Source organism: Schistocerca serialis, chromosome 1, assembly GCF_023864345.2.
Source record: "Schistocerca serialis cubense isolate TAMUIC-IGC-003099 chromosome 1, iqSchSeri2.2, whole genome shotgun sequence".
NCBI lineage: Eukaryota > Metazoa > Arthropoda > Insecta > Orthoptera > Acrididae > Schistocerca > Schistocerca serialis.
In genome coordinates this window covers 797,191,334-797,213,947 of record NC_064638.1, presented here as the reverse complement: position 1 = coordinate 797,213,947, position 22,614 = coordinate 797,191,334, and the positions used below count along the sequence as shown (strand labels likewise).

The window sequence follows — 22,614 nt, the reverse complement described above, 5'->3', positions numbered from 1 at the left end:
AATTGATAAGAAAAGTAAAACTATATTATCAGAAAAACTAGTGTTTTCCAGATCAAACATATGCAGAATTATCTTTATATGTGGAATATATCATTTTAGTGTAACAAATCAGGCCATAATTGGTACTGAGTTGAACATTTCAATTGAAGTACAGAAGTTCTAAGGAGGCAGGATTTATTACAATATCTGCCCCACCAAATATTGGACACAGAACGTGTACAATAATTTATGACTTTAGATGTCACACATAAAATTAGTGGTTTCATAAACAGTTTTACAAAAAGTTGAAGGTCCTGGAAGCCCTTCATTTTGAAAGGGTTTTTATAACGTGTATATCTAGCAAACTGACTGTTAATGAAATTTGAGGATTCATTTTCGGTGACTTAGTTGTACACTGACAAATGATACACGTGTAGATACAGATACAAAAATCTCAAAACAAATACAAGAAGACTTATTTCCTGAAAAACATTTCTAGTAGAATTACAGTAAAATAGAATTTGGTTTTTACTATTATGGTTCTTGTCATCTTTAAAAATTGAATAATAGTATTTTTTGAATTGAAATTTGACATAATTTTAGTAAAGAGAATTCAAATAATTTTCTTATTTAATGATAAGGCAGTGAAAGACAAGATTTCTTAGATAAACAGAGAATTACAATCACCCAACTAATGTTTGAAGTACATGCTAAGCATTGAAATCTGACTATTTTCTACAATTATAGAGATAAAACTTCGAAGTAGTTAACCAGAGTGCAAGATAACATTAAAAGCAGTAGTAAACTTGAAAGAATTACTGGTAAGCTTTTCAAGTAAATGTTGAAATTTTGCTGTGCTGCCTAAGTTATAAACTATTAATGCAAAATCATAGGAACACATTTCCTAAAATATATTACAAACAGTCACAATTTTCAAAACTCATAAAGAATAGTCATCTTAGATATTTGTCTCAGCTGGTCCAGACAATCTAATATTTTAGTATAACAGGCAATGTGTGGTAGGTATTTTCAACAACAATAATCCCATTTTGTTTTATTCTGTACAATGCCTCACTGTTTAATTATGCACAGTTACGCCTTTACAAAGTCAGACAGCTTTGAAGATTTTCATAAGTTGTTAATACTTTAGTCAGCAACAAAATATTTAGTACATGTAAGTTATTTCCTACCAGCACTCATTCTTTCTCATGCCAGTGCTATGGAATTATACAACTGTTAAGTAAAATAACAATAATTTCAACAAATCAGACCCAGCTCAAACTTTCATAAACATCAATTTTAGAGAAGAAAAGTTACTACTTACCATATAGCAAAGATGCTGAGTTAAGATAGGCACAACAAAAAGATTCACACAATTATAGCTTTCGGCCATTAAGGCCTTTGTCAGCAATAGACACACACACACACACACACACACACACATACACACACACACACACACACACACACACACACACACACACGCACACGCACACACGCAAATGCAATTTGCACACACGTCTAGTCTCAGATAACTGAAATCGCACTGTTATCTGAGACTGCAGATGTGTGTGCAAGTTGCTTTTGCATGAGTGTGTGTGTGTGCATGTGTGTATGTGTGTCTATTGCTGACAAAGGCCTTAATGGCCAAAATCTATAATTGTGTGAATCTTTTTGTTGTGCTTATCATGACTCAGCATCTCCGCCATACGGTGAGTAGCAACTTTCCTTCCATTATTGCTACATTCTATCCTGGATTTTCCATTGTTTGGTTTCATAAGCATCAATTATATAATACTTTTTTCTTTCTTATACTCATTTCTCAGAAACAGCAGTCCATCATAAACAAAAGTACAATGCATTAGAAAACAGAGCACCATTAAGTTCCTAATAATTCATTTCCCTAATGTCATTATAAACCTCAATAACTTCACATACTCATTATACTTTGCAATACAATAAGCCTTCATATCTCACAGTGCTTCATCTCAACATAAACCTCATCGTCATCACAAAATATTTCAAAAAACCTCATAACGCCATTACTATGCTTCAAACTGAAAAATTGCTCCGGATTGTAATTCACATATTCTATTTGTAATAGTACAATATGTGTTGCAAATCAAAAGAAATATGTTAATCTTTAATTTCTCATATGTCTGAAAAACAACACTCCATTATGCCTTTCTCTTATGAAGACACCACAATAGTAAGTGAACTGACCTCTTACTTTTTTGTTTTCCATAAAAAAAATTTTATTCACTAAAGCACTAGAGTTTTTGGATTGCTTACACTGGTTGAGTACCATATCGTAATATTTTCTCAGTCTAACTCATTTAAGTAAAAAAATTTAAATTTATTTTTCAAAATGCATATAAATTCATTTGAAATTACTGTCGTGATGGGAAACTTGTCTTCAGTTAATTTCATATAAAACAGTGCAAAAGATCAGACCACAGTTTAAGTAATTCATTAAAAAAAATTCCCTTCTTAACTCTGTTCACGTACATGTATGAGAGAAATATAGAGTGAAAAATCCAAAAATACTAATAAAGTTTTACATATGAGGTCTACCACTATAAACAGTAAATAAATCTTATTTTTCTGCCAGTACCCCAAATATACACTCCTGGAAATGGAAAAAAGAACACATTGACACCAGTGTGTCAGACCCACCATACTTGCTCCGGACACTGCGAGAGGGCTGTATAAGCAATGATCACACGCACGGCACAGCGGACACACCAGGAACCGCGGTGTTGGCCGTCGAATGGCGCTAGCTGCGTAGCATTTGTGCACCGCCGCCGTCAGTGTCAGCCAGTTTGCCGTGGCATATGGAGCTCCATCGCAGTCTTTAACACTGGTAGCATGCCGCGACAGCGTGGACGTGAACCGTATGTGCAGTTGACGGACTTTGAGCGAGGGCGTATAGTGGGCATGCGGGAGGCCGGGTGGACGTACCGCCGAATTGCTCAACATGTGGGGCGTGAGGTATCCACAGTACATCGATGTTGTCGCCAGTGGTCGGCGGAAGGTGCACGTGCCCGTCGACCTGGGACCGGACCGCAGCGATGCACGGATGCACGCCAAGACCGCAGGATCCTACGCAGTGCCGTAGGGGACCGCACTGCCACTTCCCAGCAAATTAGGGACACTGTTGCTCCTGGGGTATCGGCGAGGACCATTCGCAACCATCTCCATGAAGCTAGGCTATGGTCCCGCACACCGTTAGGCCGTCTTCCGCTCACGCCCCAACATCGTGCAGCCCGCCTCCAGTGGTGTCGCGACAGGCGTGAATGGAGGGACAAATGGAGACGTGTCATCTTCAGCGATGAGAGTCGCTTCTGCCTTGGTGCCAATGATGGTCGTATGCGTGTTTGGCGCCGTGCAGGTGAGCGCCACAATCAGGACTGCATACGACCGAGGCACACAGGGCCAACATCCGGCATCATGGTGTGGGGAGCGATCTCCTACACTGGCCGTACACCACTGGTGATCATCGAGGGGACACTGAATAGTGCACGGTACATCCAAACCGTCATCGAACCCATCGTTGCTGTTCCAACAGGACAATGCACGTCCGCATGTATCTCGTGCCACCCAACATGCTCTAGAAAGTGTAAGTCAACTACCCTGGCCAGCAAGATCTCCGGATCTGTCCCCCATTGAGCATGTTTGGGACTGGATGAAGCGTCGTCTCACGCGGTCTGCACGTCCAGCACGAACGCTGGTCCAACTGAGGTGCCAGGTGGAAATGGCATGGCAAGCCATTCCACAGGACTACATCCAGCATCTCTACGATCATCTCCATGGGAGAATAGCAGCCTGCATTGCTGCGAAAGGTGGATATACACTGTACTAGTGCCGACATTGTGCATGCTCTGTTGCCTGTGTCTATGTGCCTGTGGTTCTGTCAGTGTGATCATATGATGTATCTGACCCCAGGAATGTGTCAATAAAGTTTCCCCTTCCTGGGACAATGAATTCACGGTGTTCTTATTTCAATTTCCAGGAGTGTATTTTAATTCATCATACTTGATAGTAGTTGTGAGATTACTAGACTTACATGGTTCTTTTATTCTGAGACTGTAGAAGAAAAATACATAGTATACTGTAATTATAAAAGGATGAACAGGTAAGTAAAAGACAAATGTTGCAGCATGGAAATTCAAATTTATGAAGCAATATTCACAAGCAAAAACAATAAATCAGATAGTCAGTTTTGATATATTAGAATAGAAAGACCCCAAACATTACCTATAAAATTTCGCAGCACAAAGACAGAATGAAAGTACATAGTACACTTAAGGTGTTTCATGCAATTTTTTTTTTTTTTTTTTTTTTATCAGCAGCAATAATTCAGAAATAATTTACGTTTGCACATATGACAGCACTAGTTAGTGCTGTCTCATTGAGTGTAGTCATCCAAGACACATTGGCCCCTTCATAGGCCTTAAGATCTGCGGTGCAATAAGCTGAAACTCTTGTTGGCCTCTGGTTTTTTTGAGGGGACACTAACCAGCACTCAGTATGCACAGAATATTGTTACACTCATTATTTTGCCATTCTTGAGTCACAAAGGTGATCTGCAAGTGAAATCATTGCATGTATTCCATATGCACTGTTGCAACAATAAATCTTGAGTGAATGGGAAACCTCTAAAAGGTTGTACTATTTTTTTTCTGGAAGTGTGTTTCAAAGTAGTATATGTATTGACAACTTTATTTAAACATTAAAAAATGTATAACAGTGGACTTCATGAAATGAAAAAAGGAACATAGCATCCTAAGGCTATAATACCAATGAGTCACAATTGGAATTGGTAAACTCATGCAGTTACCTGCATGTAACTACTGGTAGGTATGTGAAATAGAATGATCACGTAGACTGAGTTGTATCTAATGCAGGTGGCAGACTTTAATTTGCTGGAAGAATTCTAGGGAAATGCAATCAGTCTACATAGCAAATTGTGTGTGTTTGTGTGTGTGTGTGTGTGTGTTTGTGTGTGTGTGTGTGTGTGTGAGAGAGAGAGAGAGAGAGAGAGAGAGAGAGAGAGAGTAAATAGGACTAATAGGGGATATTAAACATATACATGAATGGCCACAGGTCTGTTTGAAGCATGGGAGAGTATCACGGAGATGCTGAAGACAGTGAAAGGTATCAAGGAATAGACTAAATTATTTGGTAGTTGTAGTTTGCAACATATGTTTACATTTGAAGTATGTGATACATATGAGCTTATACAGAAACAGTTCTACTTTAACTGTTTAGTAGTTAATGTGACCATTCCTGTCAGTCACAAGTTTGTGCAATTTGTAAATGTAATATTTTTCAAGTAAAGTTCATCATACCATCATTTCTTTTGGAACAGTAAAAAATAATAAAGTGTAAAAATTTGATATACTGATGAAACTAATACTCAATTTTTCTTTTGTACTGTAAATAAAGAACATGTAAATTTTGTAATTGTGAAAAACTTGTTTAGAAGGTTCAGATCAAAATTTTATTGTTCACTACTTAATTACAAGTCTTCTGAATCTAACTGTGAAATTAATTTTTAAATCCATTTTATTTAAAGAAAACTAGGTAAAAATCAAAACCTAAACAAAGCTCTAGAGGTGTCACATTTCAGTAATTTTGGGAGCAAAACTGTAATTCACTTGAAAAGTAAATAACATTTTTTGTTGCATTTAAATTGTAACTCCATTGTAACTTGAAAAGGATCTGAGAATGGTGTTGCTCTGGAATGTTCTCACACCAAAAATGTAATTTATTTAAGGCCAATTGTGTCTCTGTTTTTCCTTATCTTTCAAACATGCAAAATGTGTACCTCCAGAATGAATTCATGAGGAAGTTACAAAAGTATGACATCTGTTATTCAGATGTGAAAACTGTATGTATTTTTGAGCTATTTTGATATTATTTGACACGTAAGAAGTATCTTGGCATTTGTTATTTGTTAAAAATAAGTACTGGTATTACTTGAATTTTGTTTTATAGAAGATGTGACAAACTGGAGAATTACAGAGACATTTAAATAGTCATTTATCCCACACACCATATGCGAATGGTGTTGTAACAGTGAACGGAACAGACGCGGGGTTGAAGTGACAGAAAGTGCATCAGGACCCGCGGAGCGGCCCACAAACAACAACACAACAGGAGAGGACGGACACGACCAATGAAGGACAGAATGAACAACAACAAGATCAAAACATCAGAGTCACAAGAAAACCTAACAACCACGTCCACTTGTACACAGAACAAGAAAGTAAATAAGCTGTCTAAGGCGAGGCGATGTGTCCAGAGACATACGCAAGGTTTGACTGGCAGGCTGAGCGAGAGGCAGGCGCTTAAATACTCTATCGGGGGTGCCACTATTGGCCGCTGGAACCACATGTTCCACTGTGGTGCCTTCACTCTAAATGTGCCACTGCTTACAGCGCGACGGTGCAGAGACCTCTAGGGGTCTTCGACATCCATGACGTCTGGCAGGGATTCAAATTCCGAGGTGCGTGGTACCAGATATGGAAAAAGAAGAGGCCCTAACAACTGGTGCAAGGGAAATATCCTCTGCCATCCACTTCATACTGGTTTACAAAGTATGGATGTATTTTTAGGTGTAGATGAATATTGATTAACCATATTTGTGCATTTCATGAATGATACTTGACGCAATTGAAACTTGCATTAGCTTTCAAGTATTTCCTCTTGTTCTCTGTATAAGTACACTTTCTCCACATGCACAGTTCACATCTACATCTACAACCATACTCTGAAAACAATTGTTAAGTGCATGGTGGAGGACACATCCCATTGTATCAATAGTCAGGACTTTTTCCCATTCCATTCACACATGGAGCACAGGAAAAATAACTATTTAAATGTGTCTTTGTGCACTGTCATTAATCTAATCTTGTCTTCACAATCCCTATGGGACTGATACATAGGGGGTTATAGAAAGCTGGTTCTTAGAACTTTGTAAGCAAAATTTCTCAGGATATTTTGCATTTATCTTTAAGTGTTTGGAATATCAGTTTCTCTGTAACTCTCTCCCATGGATTAAACTAACCTGTGACTATTCACACTACCCTCCTCTGTATATGTTCAATATCCCCTGTTAGTCCTACTGGAATTCATTTGAGCAATTTTCTATGCTTGGTCACATGAATATTTTGTAAACTATATGCTTTGTAGACTGATTACATATCCCTAGTATTGTACCAGTGAATCAAAGTCTGCCATATGCTTTATGTGTGACTGGGCATATATGATCATTTTGTTTTTGTGGTCTTCAGTTCTGAGACTGGTTTGATGCAGCTCTTCATGCTACTCTATCCTGTACAAGCTTCTTCATCTCCCAGTACCTACTGCAACCTACATCCTTCTGAATCTGTTTAGTGTATTCATCTCTTGGTCTCCCTCTACAATTTTTACCCTCCACGCTGCCCTCCAATACTAAATTGGTGATCCCCTGATGCCTCAGAAAATGTCCTACCAACCAATCCCTTCTTCTAGTCAAGTTATTCCACAAATTCTCTTCTCCCGAATTCTATTCAGTACCTCCTCATTAGTTATGTAATCTACCCATCTAATCTTCAGTATTCTTCTGTAGCACCACATTTTGAAAGCTTCTATTCTCTTCTTGTCTAAACTATTTATCATCCATGTTTCACTTCCATACATGGCTACACTCCATACCAATACTTTCAGAAAAGACTTCCTGACACTTACATCTATACTCGATGCTAACAAATTTCTCTTCTTCAGAAATGCTTTCCTTGCCATTGCCAGTCTACATTTTATATCCTCTCTACTTCAACCATCATCAGTTATTTTGCCCCCTAAATAGCAAAACTCATTTACTACTTTGAGCGTCTCATTTCCTAACCTAATTCCCTCAGCAGCACCCGATTAACATTTACTGGGACCATTGCTGTTCTTAATATTTATACATGATTTGCCAAGCCATTTATCAAAAGCAGATGCAGTATTGTTTGCTGACAACACCAGTCTATTTGTCAAAGCTACAAATGAAACTGACTTACTGGTGAGAGTCACAGTAGCCACAGAAGAAGCAAACATGTGGTTTACAAACAACAAATTAATTGTTAATGACCAAAAACAGTTTGGATGAACTTCAGACATGTAACAAACAAAGTAAAATCTGACCTAACTGTAAAACTTGGCCAGTGTAAGATAGAGCAAACCCCCCACACTAAATTTTTAGGATTATGGCTGGATGAATATTTAATGTGGGAGAAACATACAGAAATGTTAAACAAAAAATTAAGTTAGTATTGCTATGTTATTAGAATACAAAAAAATTCCTGTAGTGTTGATGCAGTGTTATGTTCATACTTTGCACTCATACATAGCACACTAAGATATGGTATCATACTTTGGGGAAATACCAGTTTGGCCAAACACCCATTTGTGATTCAAAAGAGGGCAATAAGAATAATCAGAGGTATGACACACAGAGAATCATGTAAAAAAGTTTTCAAGGAACTACAAATCATAACTCTACCATGTATCTATATTTATGAAAGTATATGTTTTATGAAGGCACACCAGGAACATTCTTTGTTAAACAGTCAAGTTCATAACTACAAAACAAGAAATAGAGACAAGTTTTGTAGAGAAAGTCACGCAAAAGCTATGTATCAAAAAAGTGTTCTTTATCAGCCAAAACTCTTATTTAGTGCACTACCAAAGGAAATTAAAAGTATACCAAAATTCCACATATTAAAAAAGAACTTAAAAAAATGTTACTTAGCAAGAGTTTTTACAGTGTCAAAGAATACTTAAATCACCAGCATTCAGTATACAGTAGCTTATTTCCTTCATTGTAATGACCCAAAATGCTCATTGAAAACTAAATTGTATTCATCTATTATTGAAATTTAGCATATTATGAATGTTGTTATGCATATGGTTTCATGTTATATGTAATAATATTTTATTTATGGACATATAATTGTAAATCTTTTCATGTCCTATTTCCTATGTAAGGCAGTGTATGATAAATCCTATATCATTTTTATAATGATGAGATACAAGGATGCTAAGTAAATAAATACATCAATAAATAAAAATTCGACTACATTCCATTATCCTCATTTTGCTTTTGTTGATGTTCATCTTATATCCTCCTTTCAAGACACTGTCCATTGTGTTCAACTGCTCTTCCAGGTCGTTTGCTGTCTCTGGCAGGATTACAATGTCATCAGCGAAACTCAAAGTTTTTATTCCCTCTCCATGGATTTTAATTCCTACTCCGAATTTTTCTTTTGTTTCCTTTACTGCTTGCTCAATAAACAGATTGAATAACATCGGGGATAGGGTACAACCCTGTCCCACAGCCTTCCTAACCCATTAATGCACCTCAACTCTTATAACTGCCATCTGGTTTCTGTACAAATTGTAAATAGCCTTTTGCTCCCTGTATTTTACCCCTGCCACCTTCGGGGGTATGAGCATACAATTTCATATCCCTTACAAAGTGTTACAGTCATGTAGTTGTATGAGATGACTGATTCCAATAGTGACTCACTGATATTGTAGTCAAAGGGTACTATGCTTTTTTTAATTTTTGGAGTGCAATTACATTTTTGAACATATAAATCAAGTTACAAACCTTTGCATCACTTTAAAATCTTAAAAGTGCCTTATCTATAAAGTGTCTGAGGTTAATATTAATATTGTCTGTGAGAATGTAAGAATACAACATGAACAGCAAGAGCTCCACCACACAAGTTCTTGATGTATAGATGTGAGTGTTTGTTTATGTTTCAGGCAGAATGCTCTTATAACAGAAAAAAGATCAAAAGCTCAAAAATATTTGCTACTTTCTACTCTATACTGTATACCATCTATCATTCATAATGTATGATGCCTTTCCTAAATTTGTAACATTTACATGTTTCTTATACCCAGAACTTTTGTGAGCGATGAATAGAAATTTCACTTCTAATGTTATTGTTAGTTGCAAATTTGGAGTCTTGAAATGATGTTTATGTTTTTAGCCATGCAATCCATTTCTTGACTCTGAGCATTCATCATGATTCATTTATTGTTTTGATTTGGGATTTGAAATTGATAACCTAGAGGAATATTAGCAAATTCAAAAGAACTACTGCTTTGAGTCTCTCATTTGCTTAAAATTTGTTTTTCTTTTCCAGTTGCAAACCTGCTGGGTAACTTCAGTGTTGCTCTCACATATGACTTATTCATCACACTAGGGCTTATTACAGCAGTTCCTGTCTCTGCAGGTAATGCTTTATCTACTTTCATCAACACAGAACATTCAAGTAGTTTTTTTTATGTTGACTTAAAACTCGAGTGATCTGAAGATCGAAATACGAACCACAATTTATAAATGAGTAAATGAAACACAGCACAGGTTTTTTTTTATTTTTTGTGAGTATGAGTTATCCTAGTTCTCTATTTGCTATGGCCATTAGAGCACTTCAAATATAATTTCCATACAGTTTACTCTCTGACTTTCAGAGGCTTGAGTATTATAAAAGCCAAAGAAAATGGCATAAGGAAGCTCTAGAACAGGTAAATCCATTAGGTCCACAAACAATTTCTTTGGCTCTATTTAAATTCAGTGAGAAAAGCAAAATAACAGTTGCTGTACTTACTGAATTGTGTCCAAAGAAAGTAATTCCACCTAAACTGCACAAAAGTCCTTTTCTGCCATCTTCAACACATGGCATAGATTGTGTTTTTTTTATGAAAAGCTTTTTCCTCAATACTACTTTGACCTCAGGAAATCACTGCATGCAGTCATCTGTGCATTAGAGGTAAAGAAAACTGCATTCTCAGTGCATTTCAGTAGAGCATGCCACATCTCCAGTCATAAATGGGATAGAGCAGCTTGAGTACACTATTTTGTTTGTAAACATTCCTAGAAGGATCATTTCTAGTCATTCAAACGCTTAACTGCTGTTGTGAGAAACAAAACATTGAAGGTCTGCCTTAGGGATGTTGTCCACAACCAGTAATACTATATGACCACTGCTACCTAAAGATTATAGCTCGTACACATTTTAAAGAAAATGTAACAGAATGGAGGCAACTGGGAGGGCTGTGTTGGCCTAGTCAGAATACAACAACCATTTTCACATAATCACTCTTGTTAATCATAATCACATAATGACTCTTGATATGCGTTATGAACAAGAGTGCAAATTTTCCAGCACATTACATTGGGCAAGTTGGACAATGGAACACTTAGAATGGAACCTGGATTAGTCACATCTCAATCCTATATTGCTAATGTAAGTATATTGATTCATAGTCATTTTTTCATAGTGAGAGGAGTTATTATGGTCGCAGTGCAGCCAATTTTTTTACAGGTATAGATGAACATTGTTTCCATGTAAGGCACTCATCCATCAAAACGCCTGAGAATCTTCTGTCAATCAGCTGTTTCATCCAGAAATAGTGTTTCATAATTTATGTCCACATGAGGTGCAATATAAATAATTTATGAGTAAAGACAACCTTTCACTGAGAAATTGATATTATGAATCATTAACTAGTACATAAACAAGACTGGAAAGATTCTCTAGCTTTCAGACAAAACCTATTTTGATGTAAACAAATGCGCGCACACACACACACACACACACACACACACACACACACACACACACACACACTGATATACAACTGCTTTATGCTGGCTGAATACACTGTGCCGAAAATGTAGTTCTGAAGCTTGACTGGGGTGAGGGTTATGTTGGATGCAATTGGTGAGGATATAAAGGAGGCAGGGAGAAGGAGAGAGTGTTGAAGAAAGGTGGGTAATGGCTGGGAGGGAGGCAGTATCTGTAAGGGATAGGAATGTAACATGGCACTGGCACCAGTGAGTTCAGACAGTGCTTAATGATGATGACATGCAATGATGTGGAGGAGTGAATTGGGTGGGGTTGACAGAACAGAGGAAGGAGGAGAAGGTGTGTGTTCAGGATGAGTGAAGTTAGGGCCCTGGGGTGGGTGTTGTTCAGGAGCTAGCAGAAACGAGGGCAGGACGTTTATGGAAATGAAGGACGCAGTGCAAAGAGTGCACTACAAGCTTCAGAGATATGGGTGAAGGATCTAGGTGATATGGATTGTAACTGAGCATGTTGTACTCAGCGACATCTTTTGCCACTGGGTAGTCAGCTTTGCTCTTGGCTGTAGTTTAGCACGTGTCACTTATTCATGTGAACAGTTGGTTAGTGATCATGCCCATATGAAACAGTTTGCTGAAATTATAGCAGAGCTCATATGTGACATGGCTGCCTTCTTCCATAGGATATGACACATGTGCCAATGGGTTGGAATATGATGTGATAAGGGTGTGTATCAGACAGGTTTTGCACATGTCGCTTCCACAGGGATATGATCCAGCCCCATGCTACCTGACTCAAATCTCTGTGGAAGCCCAATTATGCTTTGTTGTTGTAGACTTTCAAGTGAAATTACCTTTTTTTTTTTCATGCAGTTTACAATGGCATTTTATCCTTGTTAAGAAATATTTTTTTCATTTGCTTCTACAAGTTTATTACATTTTGTCACTGAAGATTTGTTTCTGATGTCCTTTATTTCATATACTGGCTATACTATCCAAAAACAGCTTACAGTGTTCATTATCCTTGTTTCACTAGTTGCCTGGATTTGTTGATAATGTATCTTACATTTTTTATCAATGAAGATGCACCATTTGCTAAGTTTAAACAGTTTTAACAACTTCTTTCCCCTTCTCATAACTATTCAGCAATATACTTTTATTGTAATTTCTGAGTTTAGAATTTTCATTTCTTCAACGTGAAACATCATGTCATGTAACACACACAATTAATTTTAGACTTAATTATTACTTCCTCTGCTTTATACTAACTTTTTGAATATGATATTTTATCGTCTTCTTTTTTTATGTTCCAAATTTTAACTTTCATCAAACAAACATTACTAATAATATATTATACATTTTCAGCTCTTGATGTGGTGTTATATGGAGCCCATTTTGCTGGAATGAAATTGGCAGGAATGATACTAATTTCAGTTGGATTTTTTCTGGTAATGTTTCCTGATAACTGGCCAGACTACATCACACGACTACTGAGGTAGAGTGCAAAACACTTTCTGTATTCTTTGAAAGAAATAGTTCCTTACCTCTTTCATATGCAACTGTATTTAGCAATTATTCATTACATTCATCATAATGTATTAGAAAATTTTCTTCCTAGCATCAATCGCATGTTCCCTGTGAAGAGAATAACTGATAATCGCTTTCATTCTCTTTGACAGTCTGTCGATGAAATTACATAACATTGATGATATTTATCAAAAATTCACATATTTTTACCAGAAAGCTATTTGCAGCATTAATTATATAGCACGCAGCACATCACATATGAAATCTCATTGCATTAAATACACAGTATTTTCCAGTAACTAACAACTTATTTATAGAATTATACTAAAAATACTCTGCATTTTGTATCACTCACTTTCAATTTGTTTATGGGAAATAATCATTCAGTTTTTTTCTGTCTCTGTTTTTCATACACTTTTTTTCCTGACAGTGGCTCTCATTTTCCAGACAGTCGAAACATCAATATAATCAAATAAATTTTGTCCTACTTACTATAACAACAGGTCAGTGCATTTCAGTGTGCATGATAACAGATTCCTTGAGCACTGTGTCTTCACTCTTTTCATTACAGAAGACACTGTGGTCACTGTAGGTGCATCACACAGTTGCTCACATCTTAGTCCAAAGGGACTGATATTCAGCGAGTGCCAGATGTTTTAGTGAGCTAAATCTTCCAAACCTGAAATTTGTATTTTTAAATGAAAATATTCATTCTAAGTATAAGAGGATACTGCCAGGTTCAGTTTCTGTTTTTTTCAAAAAAACACTGAACTATGCACAGATAATCAGCAAGGTAGATAATCTACACCCAGGTATTCCAGAGCTCGCTTCTTAATTTTTAATTTAGTGCATTATGTTCTTGAGAAAAAAGTGGGAAACACCTCTGGATTCAGCTGAAAGAGAGTGTAGAACTCAGTAAATGTCAGACCATCTGGTTCACACCGCTTTGTTATTTTGAATAAGTTTTTTAATGCTTGGCTTCACATTCTAGTTAGGTGTGTGTGTGTGTGTGTGTGTGTATTTAATTCATACATATAACTAGACAGATTTATAATATATTCAGTCTGTTTTTCCCTCATTTTCTCCATATTTTTCCTTACCCATTATCTATTGCCAATTCTGTTTTCAATCTCCACTACAAACTTTTGACTACAGTCGCTCTCTAATACTTCACTCTGCTCCAGCATACAGATGATGGATGGAACGCAAAAAGTACACAAAATTTAAATTAAATTACTTAAAAGACTTGATTCACACTTAATTCCACACTGAGATTCAGGAAAAGAAATTGTGTAGCAATGCCATTGTTTTCATTTATTGCTGATAACAATGGAGACCAATCTAATTCTTTTAAACTTTCACCAAGGAAAGCCTGCATGTTATCGTCATCTATAATTTTAATAATGCTACTTTGGACAATGACTCAGCCAGTATCATTACTTCCAGGCTACTTGTTGTACTTCTGGATAATTTTATGTTTCTTGCATCTCCTTATCTTCAACATTTGAACCTCTTATACTTTTTTTCTGTTTCCTATTTCTGTGTTTCATAGATGAAGAGGTTTGTCAAATTCAAAAACAGAGTATTTAGTTTGTCTTTTTAAGTTCAACATTGAAGCATGAGACACCGGAAAGTCCTTGATGGAATATAAAAAATTATAGAAGAACTGAAGATAACCACTCACCATATGAGTCAGGCACTTAAAAAAGTCTAGAAACATTGCTATTCTCCTTCTTCAGAGTTAACTAGTACCAAAATCACACACACACACACACACACACACACACACACACACACACACTACATTGTCTAAGCCTACTACATTGTCACCTGAGATAATGAACACATGCAGGTGTATGTGTATTCTGTATCAGTTAGTTCTTCTTAGCAATGCTTTTTATGTTTCTATTGACCACTCAATAAGTGAGCTATATGGTGAGTTGTTACTTTTACTCTTGTGATTATTTGTATCAAATATATGTTAGCTATGAATCACTATTAATACTCAAATCTTGGGTTTAATCTCAGCCACTGCCCAAATTTTTAGGAACACTCATAACGTAGGGTATCTGAGAGAAACTGCTTCAAAAGATGGATGAATTGGCAGCATAGAGATCAGGTCCAACAAAAACTGCTGCACTAAAGCATTAGATGCTTAACAACAGAACATACAATCTTTCTAAATTTTCTCATTATGACAATACTCAGGCTTGCAAAATATTCAGATTGATGTTGACTATTCAAGAGCTGTTTACCTCGCTGACGATAAAAAAAAAAAAAAAAAAAAAAAAAAAAAGCGTAATATTCTAAAAGTTAAAATGTGGAATGTTGGTAGCAGAAATGTTCTGTGAAAACTCCAAATAAGAGAAATGAGTAAGTATAAAATTAACATTAATAGAGAGTAGAGAGAGTAGTTAGTAAAATGAAGAGATATACACTCATGCTCATAAATTAAGGATAATTGCAGAATGTCGTGCCACACAATGTGGCACTACACAAAACTGGCACTAATAGCATAGGCAGAGAGGGAACACCCATGACACAGATCTGTAAGTCCATGGTATTGGTGGTAAGTTAAGAAAACTGTCCTGAAGCACATGTGCACAAAACGTCACTGTTTCCTGCGCATGTACCCCGACATCAGTATGGGATATGATCACCATGCACACGTACACAGGCTGCACAATGGGTTGGCATACTCTGGATAAGGTGGTTGAGCAGCTGCTGGGGTAAAGCCTCCCATTCTTGCACCAGTGCCTGTCGGAGTTCCTGAAGTGTCACAGGGGTTTGAAGACATGCAGCAATATGTCAACCGAGAGCATCACAGATGTGCTCGATGGGGTTTAGGTCTGGAGAATAGGTCATGCCACTCCATTCGCCTGATATCTTCTGTTTCAAGATACTCCTCCACGATAGCAGCTCTGTAGGGCCATGCATTATCATCCATCAGGAGGAAGGTGGAACCCACTGCATCCCTGAAAAGGCAGACAAACTGGTGCAAAATGACGGCCCAATACACCTGACCTGTTAGAGTTCCTCTGTCAAAGACATGCAGGGGTGTATGTGCACCAATCATAATCCCACCCCACACCATCGAACCACGACCTCCATACTAGTCCCTTTGAAGGGCATTAAGGGTTTGTCATCTGGTTCCTGGTTCACGCCAGATGAAAACCCGGTGAGAATCACTGTTCAGACAATACCTGGACTCGTCCGTAACAGCCTGTGTTTAACACTTAAGAGGGACATGAAATGGGAAGATCTCATAGGCTCAGTTGTAGGTAAAACTATATAAACCAGAAAACATAAAACAGTTCTCCAAATTAAAGCAAATAAATAAAAGGATAGGTTTTTCCATTTCTTTCCAATATCTGATGTTCTTTTCTTATTTCTTTAGTAGATTTTGATATTCTAGAATTGTGATAATGGCATGTATTTTAGGTTGCTGAGTATCTTAAGAAACTTATAACTCTTTTAAGATGCTCTTAAGATGTTGGCCTCTGGAAGATTTGAATATGTTTGTTGTGATGTCTCAGAAACAATTTCATCATAGTGATGCTAGATTTGTAAGATGATTGTAATGTAATGTACTGTAATTGTCATTCAAAACAAAAATGTATTGATTCTGATTTTTTTTTTTTTTTAAGAACAATGAAATAAGGAACCATTATATTTGTGTGCTGATGGAAAGCCCTTGGTGAAATATAAAGAATGAAAGAATATAAAGAAGAAGAATATTAAGAATGAAAAATAATAATTCACCATTTAGTCAATGCATTGAGAGATCAATAGGCTCGTAAGCAAGACTGAAAAAATTGATAGGTTTTTGGATGATGTCCTTCTTCAGACTTAACTAATACAGTACATGCATATGCACTCACTCACTCCTTCGTGGATACATTTCCCAGGTAACTACATTGAATCAGCATTGCAAATCAAGTTGATTTGTGGTGTCAGTACAGTTTGGCTGGTGCAATGTAGCTGTACAGAGAGGGGGAGGAGGTGTCCATCATGTACCATATTTTATACTAGTTGGCTTTGCAGAAGGACATCAGACAAAAGATCTGCAACATTTTCAGTCTTGTTTATCTGCCAGACAACCACTCAATGCCTGAGCTGTACCGTAAGTTGTTGCTCCTTCCATTGTTTGTATTATATTTGTGGGTTTTAGGAACTGTTCAGTGGCTCATAATATTAATTGAATATAAACCTGGATCTTATCTGTGTCCAATGTATCATGAAGAGCTTATTTTGCATTTATTTCAATAGCAAAGTTGCAGAAAACAATTTTTATAAGGAAGAGTATTCAACAACAAAAGAACCTTGTCACTCATTGTTTGGAACCTACAACTGTTAACTGCTCCCTCCCTCTACATTTATGAAATTATGATATTCTCATACAGGAGAAAAGAATTATTTGAGGAAAGCATATAGAGCAACTATTAAGACCTGCTCGTACAGTGTAATATGTAGCACACAAGCTTGCGAGACAGGTAAGTGAGCCAGACCAGGACTGAATTCACTCAGTGGATTAACGTCCATGGCTGATGCACCAGCCAGCTTTAGTGTGATTTTTAGGCAGTTTCCCACTCTCATTTAGGCAAATTCTAGGCTGGTTCTCAATTTCTGCCTCAGAAAATCTGATTCACAAACAGTTAAAACATGATCACATACAGAACACAGTTTACACAATTCAGGGCACAAGCTGCAAAGTTAAATGAAATGAATGCGCCAGTTTGTGAGTACAGCAGACATCATACTAGACAGTTTTAACACTAAGAAGAAGAAGAAGGAGATATAGAACAATTTTAAAACAAATAAATTTGTATGTTTCATGCATACTGCTTGAAATTACATGTTCAGGGCCCTTAGTAAAAGGGAATAGTCATCTATAGCAAGTTTAGAAACAAAAACATATTTAGCATTAAGTTGCAATATTAAAAAAGATGCCTATGATACATTCTGGTGGAGAAATGTTAAAGTTCAATGAAAAAACTCACGCAGAATGAATTGCTAATTTGAGCAGGATGTAACTTAGTAGGATCCTATTGGAAGTATTAAGTAAATATTTTTCCATACTCAAACTGTATTAAGATTGGGTTACTTACCAACATTTCAACAGTGATGAAATTTTACACAACTTTTTCAACGTCTCTTAAGTACTTAAAATGAATTACTTTGAAACATGTTAATAAATTGTGAATCACAATGAACTTTCAAATTAAATCATTGTTTTGACTAATCCTTCCATTTCTGTCTGCAATTAAAAATTAAAACTAATGTTTTAGTATATATATCAATATTAAACATTATGGATATCACTGCTAGTCACCACTTTTTTTTTCAAAACTTGTAGTACTTCTGAATAGTTTATTCCATAGATGCTCCAGAGCTAGAGATCTGACTTATTTACAGGAAAACTTTCAGGCAGTAATGTTTAAATCTTTTGAGCTACAGAAAATATTTAAATCTGAAGACTTGCCTGGTGACGAGTTTATAATATGAGGTGTACCAATATAGTATATAACCCAATATAACAAATGCTAATATGGTCTCTGGGGTTTCTTCGGCATGCTTGATAGAATCTATGGTTTTGGGAGTCCAGTTGATTGATGGACCAATTTTATACAAATTATTTTGATGTCTCACCTAGTCATCTTTATCAGGTGCTGCAAACAATGGTCTTCAATTTGCTCACTACATGGACCCAACCAAAGGTACTGTTAGTGGCCTTCTAGTAACAGACTGTTATATTGTGAAAGACATTTGATATTTATTTTGAAGAATTGATGCCAGAATCTTTTAGATGCTTCATAGTTATACCCTTCCCATGCTACCTCCACTGTAGAAACTGTATTTTAATTTCAGGGAGATAAATTTGGAGAAAAGCTTGAACAACTGGGCAGCCATGCTTTGTCATATCATAAATATTCATATAAGGGCTGACTACCAAAGTCTGGGCCGGCTGAAGTGGCCGTGCGGTTAAAGGCGCTGCAGTCTGGAACCGCAAGACCGCTACGGTCGCAGGTTCGAATCCTGCCTCGGGCATGGATGTTTGTGATGTCCTTAGGTTAGTTAGGTTTAACTAGTTCTAAATTCTAGGGGACTAATGACCTCAGCAGTTGAGTCCCATAGTGCTCAGAGCCATTTGAACCATTTTTCCAACCAAAGTCTGTCTCTCTGTGAAGAAATAAACTATCCTATTTAACATTCAGATTGAAGTAAACACCCTTTGCCACAGTATGCATAATTAAATAAATGTCTTGTTTTGTCAATTCACTTCACTTTTACAGTAATTTTCTCTGTTAATTTTAATTGTACATTTCACATACCACTTCATTACAAATTATATGCACATTTCATATAACTGTTGAAAATCATTACACTTAATAAACAAAAATCAGTCAGTAAAATTACGGTTCAGATCACGGTTATGCAATGAACATGAATTACAGAGAATTGTTGTATCTTTATTCCTATTGGTACAAAGTCGTTTCTATAATCTGCCTCTTGGATGGAGTACAACTGATAATCAAAACTTATAAGTAAGATAAAATTTAAAATTTCAGTATATATCACTTGTGTGTTACTGTTCATTTTCTCTTGTCTCTATTTACTGATCCTCAGAACATTAGATCTCTGTTTCAAGAAAGGAAATATATTATCTTGTAGGAGGATTTATTTTGATTTATTGTAAATGTCATGGATTAGAAAAGTAAAATACAATATTTCAACCCAATGACGTTCAGCAGACTGCAAAAACATTTCTAACAGATGTTTACGTGCACATATCTACAATTAAAATGTATGAGAAATGAATTGTTCAAAACAACATCTTGATTAGGGGAAAAACCTTATTCTTAAAATAATTTTTTTCTTATACTAGTAGTGCCATTTCAGGATTTTCTTACAGTTTATATGTACATTAGTAAAAATGCAGTATCGTATTTCAGTTGTGCTGTAATTTTGTCATACATTTTGGAATGCTGAATAACTTATAGTAGCTTCTTGAATAATCATTGATACTACCATACTTAACTGCATCATTCCTCTAATAGCTGTAATGTAATACCAAAATGCCTGTAGTGAATATATCATGGTAATAATGTAAATTTTGCCTAATGATGTTGTAGCCCTGCACTGTATCTATTCCCATCACAATATTGGCTTCTGATCAAGTTGGCAAATTTTTGTTGTTACAGAAACATCATCATGTTGAGCCACAGTGCAAGGTAAGGTCTTACCTGCCAGCTTCTTTCTCTCTTCCTTCACAAATCTAATGTACAATAGTTTTTCTCTTTTTTATTCTAGAAATATTTATATGCTTTGAATTTCTTAGTGCATGTTAGTTTAGATAGTGTTGAGATTTAGTGCAAATGGGTGAGTATCTAACCTAGAGAAATGATGATCTAAAATTGGATGTAAACACTTCCTGCCATCTAGGAATAAACAATTAAGAGAGAGATGATAATCTGAATGTACTTAATTTACTACAATTTGTTAGGCCTTAAGAGAACCACATTTAGGACTACATGAGAATAACATAATCTGATTAGAAGGACTTTAATGATGATATCACAGACTTAAGTTTGTTGTGTCACTGTTTTTACTCTGTAAATGAATACTTAGATCAATAATCTTACTATTTGTGTTAAATTGAAAACATCGAGCAATATTGTACATTAGGATACTATGGGCCTATGTTAATATATGTTAACAATGTTAACTGATATTTTCCGACATCTGCAACACACTGTGTACCATCAGATCACATGGAATAAATAAATAAATAAATAAATACTTATTTTAATGAGTTTCATGAAAGCTCAAGATTTCTCATGTCATATGTAGACCTAAAGACCTGACACACTTTTTTATTCAGAGAATGTATCATTTCTTAGTAACATTTGTTCTCTATGATGTTAGTGAATTTTGAAATGCTCCACACTATGGTTGTCTAATGGTTTCTACAGCCATTGTATATCAAACTTTAATATTCAGACATTTAATATGTAGTCATGTTGATTAAAAAACTGAAAAAAAAGAAATACAGGTAAAAATATCATATTTCAGCAGGTTCAAAATATTAATTTCTACAGGGAAAACATTCCTATAAAGAAGTGCTTAATTTTACAGTTTCAAAAAAAAATTATCCTTAGGGGCTAGCACCAGCTCCTCATACATCATATTTCATCATCTCATCGTAAAGGCCAGTCTTCAGTGATGCAAAACAGAATATAAATTTACAGAGAGAAATAGCTGTGACAAAATACTAGTGCAATCTATATTCAAAGTTAATCACAGTTAATGATATTATGCTTTAATCTGTTTGTGTGATGGAAAAGATCTTAAATGAACATCTAATACAATTGGCAGAAAGGTTGTACTTTTAAAATATATGGACTATTTTCTAGGTACACTATTCACCAAACAGCAAATTAAATATATTTTTAGAAGGGGCTACATTTTTATGGTCATGCAGAGCCTGTTAGACACTCTTCTTAATGACAATTGTAGGGAAAGATAGATTGCTAGTTACTGTAAAGAGGCCTGTTAAGTTGCAGACAGGCACAATTAAAAGACACTTATGTAAAGCTTTCAGCCACAGCTTTTATCAGAAAAAGAGAACCACACACCATTCATTCAAAAAAGCAAACGAACCTCACACACACATGACCACCAACTCTGGCAGCTCTGCTCCACAACCTCCTGACACTACACGTGTTGGCATTCTAATCCCTGCACACGCTGACAGACAGCATCAGTCTGTCCCCACCTCCCATACACTACTGTCCCTTCCCCTTCCCAGTCCCGTCAAGATTGCTGCTGTCATGCCACGTGATAGTTGCATTCTGGTCAGATCTGCCGGAGTTGGTGGTTGCGTGTGCATGAGATGTGCTTACTTGTGTGTACAAATGGTGTGTGTGTCTCTGTTTCTCTTTTGCTGATGAAGGTTGTGGCCAAAAACTTTCTTAAAGTGTCTTTTGATTGTGCCTGTCTGCAACTTAATGCATCTTCTTTACAGTCAGTAGCAATCTATCTTTTCCTACACTGTTGATATACCTACACGCAGTTTCTGTTGTTTGACAGTCTTATTAATTATATGCATAAAATATGTGGCTGTATCAATAGAAGAGATTGACATATTGAATTATTCAGATTGCAATTGACAATAAATTCAGCCTTGAAGAATGTATTTTAGACTGCTGATATAATATCCCACAATGTAAAATCTGGGATGCAATAATGATAATATGAAATAGGATAGATTGCCACTTGCCACATAGAGGAGGCATTGAGTGGCAGACGGGCATATTTAAAGTACATTTCAAAAGTAGGCTGAGTTATCAGATAGAGTTATTCCTCTCTCCCTCTCACACTCTCTGCCTCTACCTCCCTCCCACCCTCCCTCCCTCCCTCCCTCTCTCTCTCTCTCTCTCTCTCTCTCTCTTTCTATCCATCTATATCTTTCACACACACAC

General features: G+C 36.2%; 1 protein-coding gene across 11 annotated transcripts in view; it reads left to right on the top strand.

The window, feature by feature from the left end:
• LOC126483787 (putative thiamine transporter SLC35F3) overlaps positions 1 to 22,614 on the top strand; it is a 647,658-nt gene that overhangs the window by 489,814 nt on the left and 135,230 nt on the right. For 5 of the 11 annotated variants that reach the window (XM_050106994.1, XM_050107022.1, XM_050107003.1 and 2 more), the window contains 3 exons: positions 10,164 to 10,253; positions 12,971 to 13,100; positions 20,335 to 20,364. In XM_050106994.1, coding sequence (XP_049962951.1) covers positions 10,164 to 10,253; positions 12,971 to 13,100; positions 20,335 to 20,364 — 250 coding nt within the window. Of the gene's footprint in view, positions 1 to 10,163; positions 10,254 to 12,970; positions 13,101 to 18,798; positions 18,850 to 20,334; positions 20,365 to 22,614 lie in introns of all 11 variants that reach the window. The other 6 variants (XR_007587781.1, XM_050107011.1, XM_050107014.1 and 3 more) reach the window with 2 other exon arrangements.